This window comes from Phascolarctos cinereus, unplaced genomic scaffold (assembly GCF_003287225.1).
Source record: "Phascolarctos cinereus isolate Bilbo 61053 unplaced genomic scaffold, phaCin_HiC Scaffold_5;HRSCAF=322, whole genome shotgun sequence".
Classification (NCBI taxonomy): Eukaryota; Metazoa; Chordata; class Mammalia; order Diprotodontia; family Phascolarctidae; genus Phascolarctos; species Phascolarctos cinereus.
The window spans coordinates 400955609-400967727 of record NW_027555958.1 but is presented as its reverse complement, the minus strand read 5'-3'; the positions used below and the strand labels follow the sequence as shown (position 1 = coordinate 400967727).

Here is a 12119-nt window from a genome sequence, read left to right as displayed (position 1 = left end):
GTGAACCACTTAGTGGAAATAATATAGATAATATAAGCAAGAAAACAGCCCACTGATTATTGAGCAGTTTACCTGCTGGTCTACTTACCTTCTTGAGATTCCACCTGTGTTGTGGGCATCACTGTAGCTGTTGGAGTAGTGGTTGGATTTGTAACTGTTGCAGGTGTAACCATTGGTCGGATACTAGCTCTAGGGGTTGACTTATTCCCAGCTATGGCAGCAGCTGTCACTTTGCTTGGAGTAGATACAACAGGAGTTGGCTTGATATTGGCTGTTGGTGGATCTGATGTACTAGCACTAAAGATAACAGATATTTTTAAAACTAGCTTTTGACAAATAAATTTAAAAATCTGAAGTTTTTCTATTTCATATACACCACTGAAGTGTAGCATGGTTTTTAATGTTATTTAAAAAACAGTATTATGTAGATTTTCTAGATTAAAAAATAATTAAGTTCTGATTAAGTTATATAAACCAGGCACCGTAAAAAAAGAACCTCTTCAATGCTAATTGGTTTTAATCCTCAATGTTATGAACATCCTTTTCTTATGGAAAGATATTTTAGGGAAAAAAAGAAAAGAATCTAATTTGGCAAATTTTTCATATGATAGAGAACAAAGTACAACAATCATAGTCAATGTGAAATTAGTGGAAATGCAAAATCTGAGATTTTATGTAAGGTCTACATATTAGATCTACAAAAAGCAGAATGCAAATGAGCCTCCCAAAATAAAAGCTAAGAAATTTCAATTTTCTTTCATTGATACAGGAATCATTTCTAAGCCTGGAAATGGGTTTTTTTGGTTAGGCAATGGGGTTAAGTGACTTGCCCACCGTCACACAGCTAGTAAATGTTATGTGTCTGAGGCCAAATTTGAACTCAGATCCTCCTGACTCCAAGGCTGGAGCCCTATCCACTGTGCCACCTAGCTGCCCAAGAATTTTTTCTTAAAATAAAGTTTAGCTATGTTCCTTTAATTAATAAGTTTTAAATGAAAGGGGCACAGGGCAGTTAGGTGGCCCAGTGGAAAGAGCACTGGCCCTGAGTTCAAATGCAGCCTCAGATATTTACTAACTATGTGACCCTGGGCAAGTCAGTTAACTACAATTTGCCCTTCCCCCAGGCCCCCCCAAAAGGTAAGGGGCACAAATTAAGAATTTCCACTTACCAATTGTAACAACCTCTCCCCCCAAACCCAAACAATAACAACAACAACAAAAAAACAAACCAGGACATTTCTCTGGTGATTGTTTCAGCATTTTGAACCAATATCTGTAATACGAGACAACCCAGCATAGGTTCAATTGCTTTTTGTTTTGCTAGTGTTGCCCATGTCACATCTCTCCAATTTTGTTCACTGTTGCTACTGCCACCTATTTTTTTTTTTATAAGATGAGTAGCAGCCCATCTTTGCTGGAAAAAGGATAAGAAGGTATAAGCTATTAGAAGAGTTAGTAGAGAAACCTCAATGCTCAAGAGAGTCTTTTCCTAATTCCTAAATAAGAATACAATGAACAATGAAAAAGCAAACTTGGGACACAACAGGCAAGCCATTCAAAGCATATTGTTAGGGAAAAAAAAATCATCATTCTTTAAAAGGGGGCACAATATAGGATTACTCTTTCTGAAACTATTTCTAGATTTCCCAGCAATTGAGAAGTCTCCTATATTACAAGAACAATTTAAATATAATAGAAAAATAAACTCACATTCCTCTTTCACCTGAAGCTGGAGTTGTTTTGAGTGTGATCTGTCTTTGTTGTTCAGGGACCTATTAAAATACAAGTTTGTGTAGATGAATAAGTAGTCCCTCTAAAATCCCAAAAACAAAACAAAACAAAAAACAGCACTAGTACCCAAATCTCAAAAAACTACTATTGGTAATCTTTAAGAACAGTTACATACAAATTGTTCAAAGTCATTCATTAACAGAGTAAAAATAGATAAGACAGGAAAATAAAAATTATGGAGACCTTCAGTAAAATTTTAAGATTTTTAAAAAAAAACTCACATTATTTATTCGACAAACGTTTGTCAGAGGCCTGCAATATATAATGCACTATGCTAGGGGAATACAAATTTCTCAAGAAAGTAATAATCTGTTACACAGGAGGATATAAGACACATACAGATAAATGTAGATGAGAAATACAACAAATAATAGCTCATAGTGAAACAGCACTTTCTTGTTTATATATGATCCTGACAAGAAGCCTATGAGATAGGTAGTCCTAAGTATTATTAACCCTATTTTAAGGATGGAGAAACTGAGCCTCAGAGGTTTTAAGAGATGTACCCATGGTCACAGATAGTAAATAATGGTTCCAGAATCGAAATCTAGGTCTTATGACTGAAAATAGTCCCATTCCCACTATACTATGACATGAAAAAGAGGAATAAAGAGTGCTATAAGATTAAATGCAGAGAAAGTAAATGAGTTACCAATTACCTTGCTAGTAGTTTCCTGAGGCTCATCTCTTTGCTCAAGATGTCTTTCTTGCTGTTCCCTGAGTTCTCGTTCTAAACGGCTAATTCGACCTTCATACTGTGATTTAAGAGCAGTCATACGTACATCCAACTCATCTTTCTGCTGATCTAATGCACCATTTCTTTGTTTAAGCTCTTCATTTTCTTTAGTTAATTGATCTTTGACACCTGAACAAATAACACCATATGTTATAACTTCTGTACCAAAAGGGTAGAAATGAAGAATATTAAAATGATTGGCAGAATTCAATTCCTTCAAGATTCAGCTCAAGTCCCAACTACTGTAGGCCTTTTGTACACTTCTGTCAACTTAGATATTAAATTTAGGCATATCTTTTTTCTAAATGAATCTCATCTATCTCTACAGTCAACGGTTTAACCTACATTTGTTTGAAATCAGTAGACAATTACATATTAGGATGCTCGTCTTCAACTCTAATATTTAAAATGCAAACATGCAAAAGAACTATGTATGTGTTCAGATGGGAAATTCAGGTTAGGAGAATGAAGACTGTAATCTAACTATATTTTTGTAGGTAAATCTTAGGAAGTCGTGTGAGGCACACACAATCTAACTGACTTACCCAGGGTCACCAAGCTAGAATGTGACAGAGGCTAGATTTGAACTAAAGTATTTGTGAGACTAAGTCCAGCACTCTATCCACTGTCATGTTGCCTCTTTAATATACAAGGATAAAAGTACCTAAGTAGTCAAAAAGAGATGAAACAATAAAAACTATGGAGACAAATACTACATTTCCATATTTATTACTAGGAAGTTTGGTGGTACAGTGGATAAAACAGTGAGCCCAGAGTCAAAAAGATCTGGGTTTGAATCTGGCTTCAGATACTTCATAACTTTGTGATAACGAGCAAGTCATTTCACCTGTCTGCCTTGGTTTCTTCCTCTACAAAATGGGATAATAATAGCACCTACCCTACCAGGGTTGTTATGAGGATTAAATGAAATAATATTTGTAAAGCATTTTGTAAACCATAAAATGCTACCTATTATTACTATTAGACAAAAACTGCAATGCCATTCATAAGCCAAAAAACTTCAGTTTCCAATGAACCTATCTCTTATGACCTACTGCATTTGAAAGGTATCTCTCACTATTCTTGTGGAGAAGACAGAGGAATGTGGGGTAGATAATACAATTAGATGGGTTCATAACAGTGGAACAAGCACTGACTCTGGGGTCAGAAAATCTTGGCTCAAATTCTATTCTTTTACCACCTGTAACTTAGGTAAGTCATTTTAACCTTGTAGGATCATATTTCCTCTTCTATAAAATGAGAGGACTGGCCTCAGTGACTGAAGGGCTCTTCCAGTTCTATTCTTTGCTATTAGCAGCCAGGATTCAAGGAAGTTATTAATGATTTAATGCTAACTTGACAAAAGGTCTTTAGGGGAGCATCCATTTGTGCTTGGCCCTGTGCTATTTAAGATTTTTATCAGTGCCCTGGATAAATGTATAGAAAGTATGACCATAAAATCTGTAGATGGCACAAAGTTGGGAGGAACAGTCAACATACTGAATGATAGAGTCATGACCCAAAAAGTTCAATGATTCTAAGGCACTGGACAGAATCTAAAAATATGCAATTCAAGAGGGATAAATGGGCAGCCTTAAACTTTGGTTAAAAAAATAAATCAACTTTACAAGTACAAAAAAAAAAGGCAGGCCTGGTTAGATAGCAATTTTTCAGAAAAAGTTCTGGAGGTTTTAGTGAGCTGCTAACTCACCAAGTCACCAGAGTAACACAAACACAGCAGGCAGAAAAATGAATTAGATCTTGGGCTGTATTAAGAGAGCCATAACTTCCAGGCAGAAAGAAACTGTTAAACTGACGAGTACCCAAAGGAGGGTAAACAGAGCAGTGAAAGGCCTTGAGTGCATGTCTTATAAAGATCAGTTGATGGAACTAGTGTCACTTAGTCTGTAGAAGATTTGAGGGGGATATAGTAGCTATCCTCAAGCACTATCATGCAGAAGAGTTATGATACAGTGGAGACTCCTTTCAAGTATGGGTTGCACTATACAGCTGATGAGAACCCTTCTAATCCTCCAATTCTATCATCTATCCTTTACGATAAATACCTATAACTAACATTTACAAATCCACTTAGGATATACTGCTTAGAAAGAAAATAATGCCCCAACCCCTCAAACCAACCAAAAACCAAGCTGTATTTTATGACTGAAAATGCAAGATTCTTTGGAAACAGGATTGAAGGAAACTCTCGAACAAAAGAAGCAGGTTCATGTCTCAGGATAACATCAAAGACACAACCAAATTAATAACAGAGGGGAACAACCTCACAAACCCTGTATCAGTTTACTGATCAGGAACATAAGTATTTATTAGTAATGAAATAACATGAATTAGTTAGGATGATAGGTAAAAATAAATGTTATGCTGATCAAATCCTGTTATACTCCATTTCCCCTCCTCTCCCACCTACCTCGATTTTGATATAACAGGAAAAAAAAAACCAAAACAGAAGAATTTACTGGAGATGATTAAAATAGAATTTGGCTCTCCCTAGGTTTGGTAGGCCACTGATTTTGATGGGTTATAGGGTATCCTTCACCTTAGGAGTTAAGGGAAAACAAGGAAATATGTCTTCATTCAGTTTATTATCTCACCTCAATATTAGTCCTAAGATTTGATCCTGGTAGGACAGAAAAGTATTGCTAGGCCCCCTACTATTATCTGTGGTAGCTAGAAGCTGTATAGCAATATGGGATGACCAAAGTCAAATGCATGGGAAAAGCATTTTGTAAATAGTGAGGTAAAGATATAAATTTAAGTTCTTACCATCCCCCTGGCCAACATTATCTTCAAAAGTGATGAATCACAGAACTAGTTTATCATTGAAAAATCTAAATTCCTATAAGTCCAAATCTTCAGGAATTAATACAACTTCTTATCATTAAAATGACATTCATTTAGGAAGTGCTATATGTGAAGCATTATCAATTCTGTACATGTGACATTCTAATAAAGTTTTTATCAAGTGGGGAGTTAAAAATGACTTCATCTTCTATTTCCTCATCTCCAATCAGCACTCCAAATACCTAAGCTGCATACTGGCAAAATGTATATAGAACTTCGTTGTAATTATTATAAGTTTCAAACTGGGATATCTTTACCAGCTAAGTGTGCCAGCTTTGCTTTGGCTGCAACAAGAGCCTTTCTCGTTTTGTCTTCCTTCTCAGTCATATGTTGTCGTAGCTGCTCCTCCTGTGTAGTCCTATCTTGAAGATCCTGATGAAGACGTGAGAGTTCAGACTGAAGCTGTGTTATCTGTTCCTGAAGACTTCTAGCTTCAGTCTCTTTTTCAGATACTGTCTAAAGAAAAAAAAACAAACCCACAAACTTTAAATAAAAGTAGCTAGCTAGAGAAAAACAAGATGAGCTGTCAAACAGAATTACCAAACCTCAAAGAGAATTACAAATCTTATAATCAATACAAGCTTTAAATTACTTAAATTGAACACGTGTCAATGCACCACGTAAATGAGTCTGGTATATATCTCTTTATGCATGTTTATGTATATAAAACAACGTACATAATTATACAAAAAAAAGCTAACGTTTTTAGCAAGTGTAGTACAGTGAGTGAAAGAGAACTGGACCTGGAGCCAGACAACCAATCCCAGACCAACCCCAGCTTCGTGCTCTGGCAAATAAATCATTTTCCCTCTCGAAGCCTCAGTTTCATTATCTGTAAAATGCAAGGCTGAACTAGATGCTCTTTAAGGGTTTCCTCTATATCTAAAATTTAATGATTCTACAATACATCACTAACTTACGAAATATGGGTATGAAAAATGACCAGGCTTATGATGGCACTATGAGGTAGATAAGTTACTGTCACCACTGTACACATAACCATGTACTCCTTACACTGTTAGGAAGAATTGGGACTGTAGCTCTCTTACACCTACCTTCTGAAGGTTCTCTATTTGATTTTCTAGAGATTTTGTTTTTATTTCAGCTTGGCTCAGAGTTTCTTTGAGCTCCTGAACTTCGTGTACAGATACTTGCTGTTCCAATAGTTCTCCAGAAGACTGAGAAGTCTCCATTACCTAAGAATATGACATTGTTTATTAAGTATCAACAATACACACATGATAAGGGGGTGCTTCCTGACCATAGGGCTTAAAAACAAAGTCTCAGAAGTAATTCAGATACAAATGAGATAAAAAAGTGATAATGGGCATTTCTGTAATACTTAGATTATGTTCTTGTCTCTTAAGGTAGCAGATACTAAACTAGATTACATTTCTTAACAGCTGTATATACATGACTATCCATAGAGATTGTTTGCACATGTACACTACAAACTTAAATTTGTAATGATTTACAAGGAGGAAAATTCAATGACAGGAAAACAATCAACAAATGCTTTCAAACTTCTGTTCTGAAACACTATTTAGACCTCTGAATTAATTATTTTAGGTCACTATTCAAACAGAAAAACCACATCCATTCAAGTTTGTATTTTCATCTAAGAATCTGAAACTATTGGCTAATCCAAGTATTTCAATCAATAATACATAAAAAAATTGTAGAGGATTAATTACATTAAACTGAGTAAGATTCAGCTTTACATTTTTTTAAACAACCACCTGAAACTTTACCTTATCATGTTGTGCCTTAAGCTCTTCATATTGAGTCTTGTATCTTCTTCCAATTTTCTTGACTTGAGTAATAGTTTTGACTTTTTCTTGTATATCAGCTACTTTGACTTCTAAGTCCTTCTGGAGAGTTTCTTTTTCAGTTCTCATTTTACTTAATTCTTCCCTTAAGTTCTGGATTAAATTTTGGCTAGTGGTCAAAGATGCATTTGACCTAAATGAAAAAAAAAAAAGCAAAACAAAACTCATACACATCTTGTTGGGAGAAAGAACATAAAAATAAAACCAGTGTTAAACAAGTTAATTTAAATTGTTCACATTTTTATATGGCATGATTTTAGTGTAAGTTTAATAGTTAAAGCATGATAACATGGCCTTATTAAAACATAGTGTGCTTTATTTGATTAGCTCAAGGGATATTATAAGTATGTAACAGAAGTAAGCACTAAGCATTGCATATTTTAGGACACAAGAAGAAGGTTAAATAATTTTCTTTTCAACTTAAAGGCATAGCATTGCTTAGCCCTATACTAAAAATGATGAGGAAAGCCACACCACAGTGGAGGTCCTACATCTTTATTTTCTCTTCAGAAAGGTGCATTGTTAGCAGAAAGCTCCCAGAGAATGGAGGATAAGTGGCATAACTTATTTTGAAGTTTCTTTCAAATAGCAGGTTAAACTTAGAACTTCCTTCCACTATACCTTGCAATTTCAGCTTTAAGTCTTCCAGTTTCTTCAGTCAACTGCTGAATGCGTTTAGTATTCACTTCCTTCTCTGAAAGGAGCTTTCGACATTCTTCCAAATCTGGCTCTTTTTGCTGGCTTGCAAGATGCTGAAAAAGAACAAACCACATAATCATGATCTATTTTTTACCAAACAAAAGCACTTTATTAAGTGCCTACTATGTGCTATAACCACTGTTCTAGGAGCTGGGCAAAAATCAAACCGTCCTGGACGCCAAGAAGCTTTCATTCCACTGGGAGAGACCTGATACATGTAAGTAGAATCAAAATACATACAAGATAAATATAAGATAACTTTGGCATAGGGACTAGAAGCTGGTGAGATCAGTAAAGGCTTCGTGTCTGTTTTGAAGGAATTAATGATCAGACGAGGCAGAGGTGAGGATGGAAATGGGAGTCAGACTGTGAAAACAGGGGAGACTAAAGACGGAATGTCACATGTGAGGTCAGTATGGCTCGACCATAAAGTTGGATGATGAGTATTAATTCTAAAAAGCCTGAAAAGGTAAGGCAGGACTAGGTTTTGTAACACTGTGACAGAAGAATTTGTATTTGATATTGGAAATATTTTTATGGGAAATAAAAAGCGCTACTAATAGTAGCAGAGCTGTCTATACAATCGACTAGCATTTATTGAGCACCAACTATGTGCCAGGCACTGTACTAAGCACTGAGGAAACAAATAAAAAGCAAAAACTAGTTCCTGCCCTCAAGGATCTTACATTCTAATGGGAGAGAAAATATGTGTATAATTAGGTACAAACAAGATACATACAGACAGTATCAATGGAAGACAAAAGAGGTAGGGAAAAGGGAGTTGTTTCTATGCACTGGACAGGCAGTTGGAAGAAAAGAGTACCTGAGTCAGGTCCTCAAGGAAGAAAGGAACTTAAATAGAGAGGGGGGGGAGGGAGGTAGGGATTTCAAGAAGAGGGGAAGATTTGAATAAAGGATCAGAGAGGAAAAAGGACTGATTAATAATAGGCGATAACAGAATTTGCCTGAAACATAAAATAGTACCAGATATGACATGTAAAAGATAGGCTGGAGGATCTTTTATACTAATATAGGAAGTTTATACTTTAGAAAGCAATTGGTAATACTTAAAAGGTTTTGAAAGAGGATGATATGATCAGAGCAAGCCATGTGAAAGATTACATAGAAAGTACTGTGAAGAATGTATTACAGATGGAAAAAGGAATACTGGTTGACATGTCATTACAATGGTCTTGGTAAGACCATTGAGATGTTATTACAATGGTCTTGGTAAGAAGTGATGAGAGCCTAAACTAGGCAGGAAAGGAAGAGGGAAGGATATAAGATATTAGGAAACTGATTCAACTGAGAGAAAGGGAAGAGTGTCAATGACTACCAACGCACTGAGCTTGGAACTAGTCCCACCCTTATCACTTAGTGTTACTGTAACCTTGTCAAGTCAGGTAACTCTCTTAGGCCTGTTTCTAAATTAGTAAAATGAGGGAGCTGGATTACATGATCTCTAAGATTATTAACTTCAGAGAGACAGCATTGTATGATAGTGAAAAAAACATTGGAATTGGAAACAGAAGACTAGAGTTTGAGTTGTAGCTCCTTCACTAGAGTTTGAGACCTTGGACAAATCCTAATTTCCTTTGTACCTCCACTGTCTGACCTACAAACTGAGGATAACTGCCTGACCTACCTACCTCAGGGTATGGGGATAAAAGGACATAAAATACGAAAAACTGTTCACCAAATATAAGGTATGAATATCATCCTATTCACTAATCTCAAGGAATTATCTCATGCATCATCAGTTCTTAATGTCTACCAATCCGACCAGTCTACTAATCTGTCTAGTTAAGTGGGCAGGGATTGTGGTTTATTTAGCCTTTCACTCTTGTACACAGTGCCTTGAACCTAAGTGCTAACTAAATATTTGTAGAATTAATGTATTTCATGAATAGAGTAAAAACCAAAGACAACTTAGGTACTGGGCGACATTAACAACACTTGGCTTAAAAGCTGGAAGAAACAAGTGCAGGCTAAGTTTAAAGGAAACGACTTGCTGTCTGGCAGACACAAATCCACACCATCATGAGTGTGTTATACAATGTTATACAAAGCTTTCACAGCAGAAGTACTTTTTCTTATTCTCAAATAGTCTTACTCCATTAAAGTAACTTTTGGGAGGGTATGTGTGGGGGTGTAGAGAGTGTGGAGAAGGGGGAATGGACCAGTGATTTCATTAATACAGCAAATTTCTTGTTTGGACACTTCTAATACCAATACAGCTCTGCAACTGCTTGGCAACTTAAGAGACTTAGACATGGGGTCAAATTCAAAAAGAACAGGATCCCTGCAGGCTGCATACTGACTTACAAAACTACAAATTCATATGATCTCTGTTGTGCTGTATTTTTATTTATGTTGTTAAGCATTTCCCAAATGTACTTTAATCTATTTCCCTGCATTCAGCAGTCACTTGAACTTAGTGGCTCAAAGTTTGACAACTCTTTTCTTAGAGTTACCTGGAGCAGAGAAATGATTCAACCAGGCACATAGTTAGTGTGTATCAAAGGTTGAGTTTTCCGACTTTGAGACCATTCACTACGCCACGCTACTTCACAAAAGTTAATTTTAATTCTCTAAATTATTTGCTTACCAATTTTGTGAATGGGGAACTTACTCACCTGGTTACGTGCTTTCCAGCGTTTGATATCTTCTTCTAGCAACTTCTTCTCTGCTTGCAACATACCACTTTTCTCACTCAGTTCAGCATTTGATTCTTGTAATGGTAAGATATCTAACTCCAGTTTCCTGACCTGGAAAACAAAACATCTTACCAGTACTATTTTGGCTGATATAATGAACATAACATTTAGAAACTTTTAAAATCACATGCTCCTCCCCCCTGCTTCCTTCATGAGTAAATTAGCAAGTTACAAACCTTTGCTTGCATCTGCTGTAGTTCTTGTTCCAGCCTTTCTTTTTCTTCCCTCAGCATCTTATTGGTTTCTATAACTACATTCATTGTTTCAGTTTTTTTCATCAGTTCTTCATGCTGAGCCATTGTTTTTGCAGTTACCTAAGGGTAATAATCCAGAGGTAACACAAGATTATAAGCATCTTTTTGCTTAGGGTGAGAAGGTGGGACAGGGAAGAATTGGGGAGTGCACCGATATGTATATCATTTATTTCAAATAAGATCCAAAATGTATGAGAAAGTAGTGACATTTCTAATTGAATTAGTATTATAGTGGAAAGGAGTCAACTTTTTAAAGGGTCTTGTTATAATACATGATTTATATTTCTAATTATATATATATCCATCTAAGTTTGTGACCAGGCTCAAAAATGGGAATCAATATAAAACAAATGTTAATGTTTCTTTTAAAGCTTAAAATGAAAGAATCCATGTGAATATGAACAAAGAAATGCCAGTTCTAGTAAAAGATGTGGGGTGGTGGAGGTGTGGTAGGAGTTAATTTTGTTTGTTTTCAAAGTAATATAAAACAAAACCCCAAATCACTAAAGGCACATACCTGGACTTTCTCTCTCTCAGCATTTAGACTATCTTGCAGCTCCTGAAGCTCTCTCTCTAGGAGCTCTACCCGTTGTCTGTAACGCAAGCTTTCTACTTGGGCTACTTCAAACCTGGTTTCCGCAATTTCTTTTTCTCGCCGTATAAACCTGCAACAAGAAAAACACTTAAAATATTTATGAAATGTCTGGCTTCATGGATCTTACCTAAAAGTAACACAGCCTAAACTTTCAGTGCTGATAATTCCGTGTTTCAAGTTTTTAAGGACAAGTTAAAAACCAATATAGAATTTAATTACTGTACAGAAAGTGAACAAAAATGTTTAAAATGGTGCCAAACCATTTTATTTTCTTCTTTTTGTATCAAAGACTCATGGACAAATCTAGATCTAGACCAACACATATGTGAAGCATGAACCCTCCACAACATATGTCCATATGTTGTATTCAGGACATATTCAACATATTCAGGAGAATGGAATTTTGCTTTGCTCTGCAGGGGTATATGGACTGGGCCTATAATTCCACTGGTATGAAGAAATTCCCTCTATCAGTGTAGGTTAGCACCTTCTCTGTAACTCATAGAGAGCTGCTTTCAGTACTAGAAGGTGATGTGACTTGTTCAGAGTTATAGTCAGTATGTGTCAGAAGCAGGATTACAAGCTGGGGCTTCTTGGTTTTGAGGTGAGGTCTTTATCTACTAGGCAATGTTC

The 12119-nt window shown here is 35.9% G+C and overlaps 1 protein-coding gene across 4 annotated transcripts in view; it reads right to left on the bottom strand.

Moving 5' to 3' along the window:
* Positions 1 to 12119, bottom strand: part of TPR (translocated promoter region, nuclear basket protein) — a 68858-nt gene that overhangs the window by 21295 nt on the left and 35444 nt on the right. For all 4 annotated transcript variants that reach the window (XM_020984407.2, XM_020984409.2, XM_020984408.2 and 1 more), the window contains 10 exons: positions 11409 to 11556; positions 10814 to 10951; positions 10557 to 10688; positions 7843 to 7973; positions 7144 to 7354; positions 6448 to 6588; positions 5650 to 5848; positions 2451 to 2656; positions 1711 to 1772; positions 89 to 297 (listed from right to left, as the gene is read on the bottom strand). In XM_020984407.2, coding sequence (XP_020840066.1) covers positions 89 to 297; positions 1711 to 1772; positions 2451 to 2656; positions 5650 to 5848; positions 6448 to 6588; positions 7144 to 7354; positions 7843 to 7973; positions 10557 to 10688; positions 10814 to 10951; positions 11409 to 11556 — 1577 coding nt within the window. The remainder of the gene's footprint in view (positions 1 to 88; positions 298 to 1710; positions 1773 to 2450; positions 2657 to 5649; positions 5849 to 6447; positions 6589 to 7143; positions 7355 to 7842; positions 7974 to 10556; positions 10689 to 10813; positions 10952 to 11408; positions 11557 to 12119) is intronic.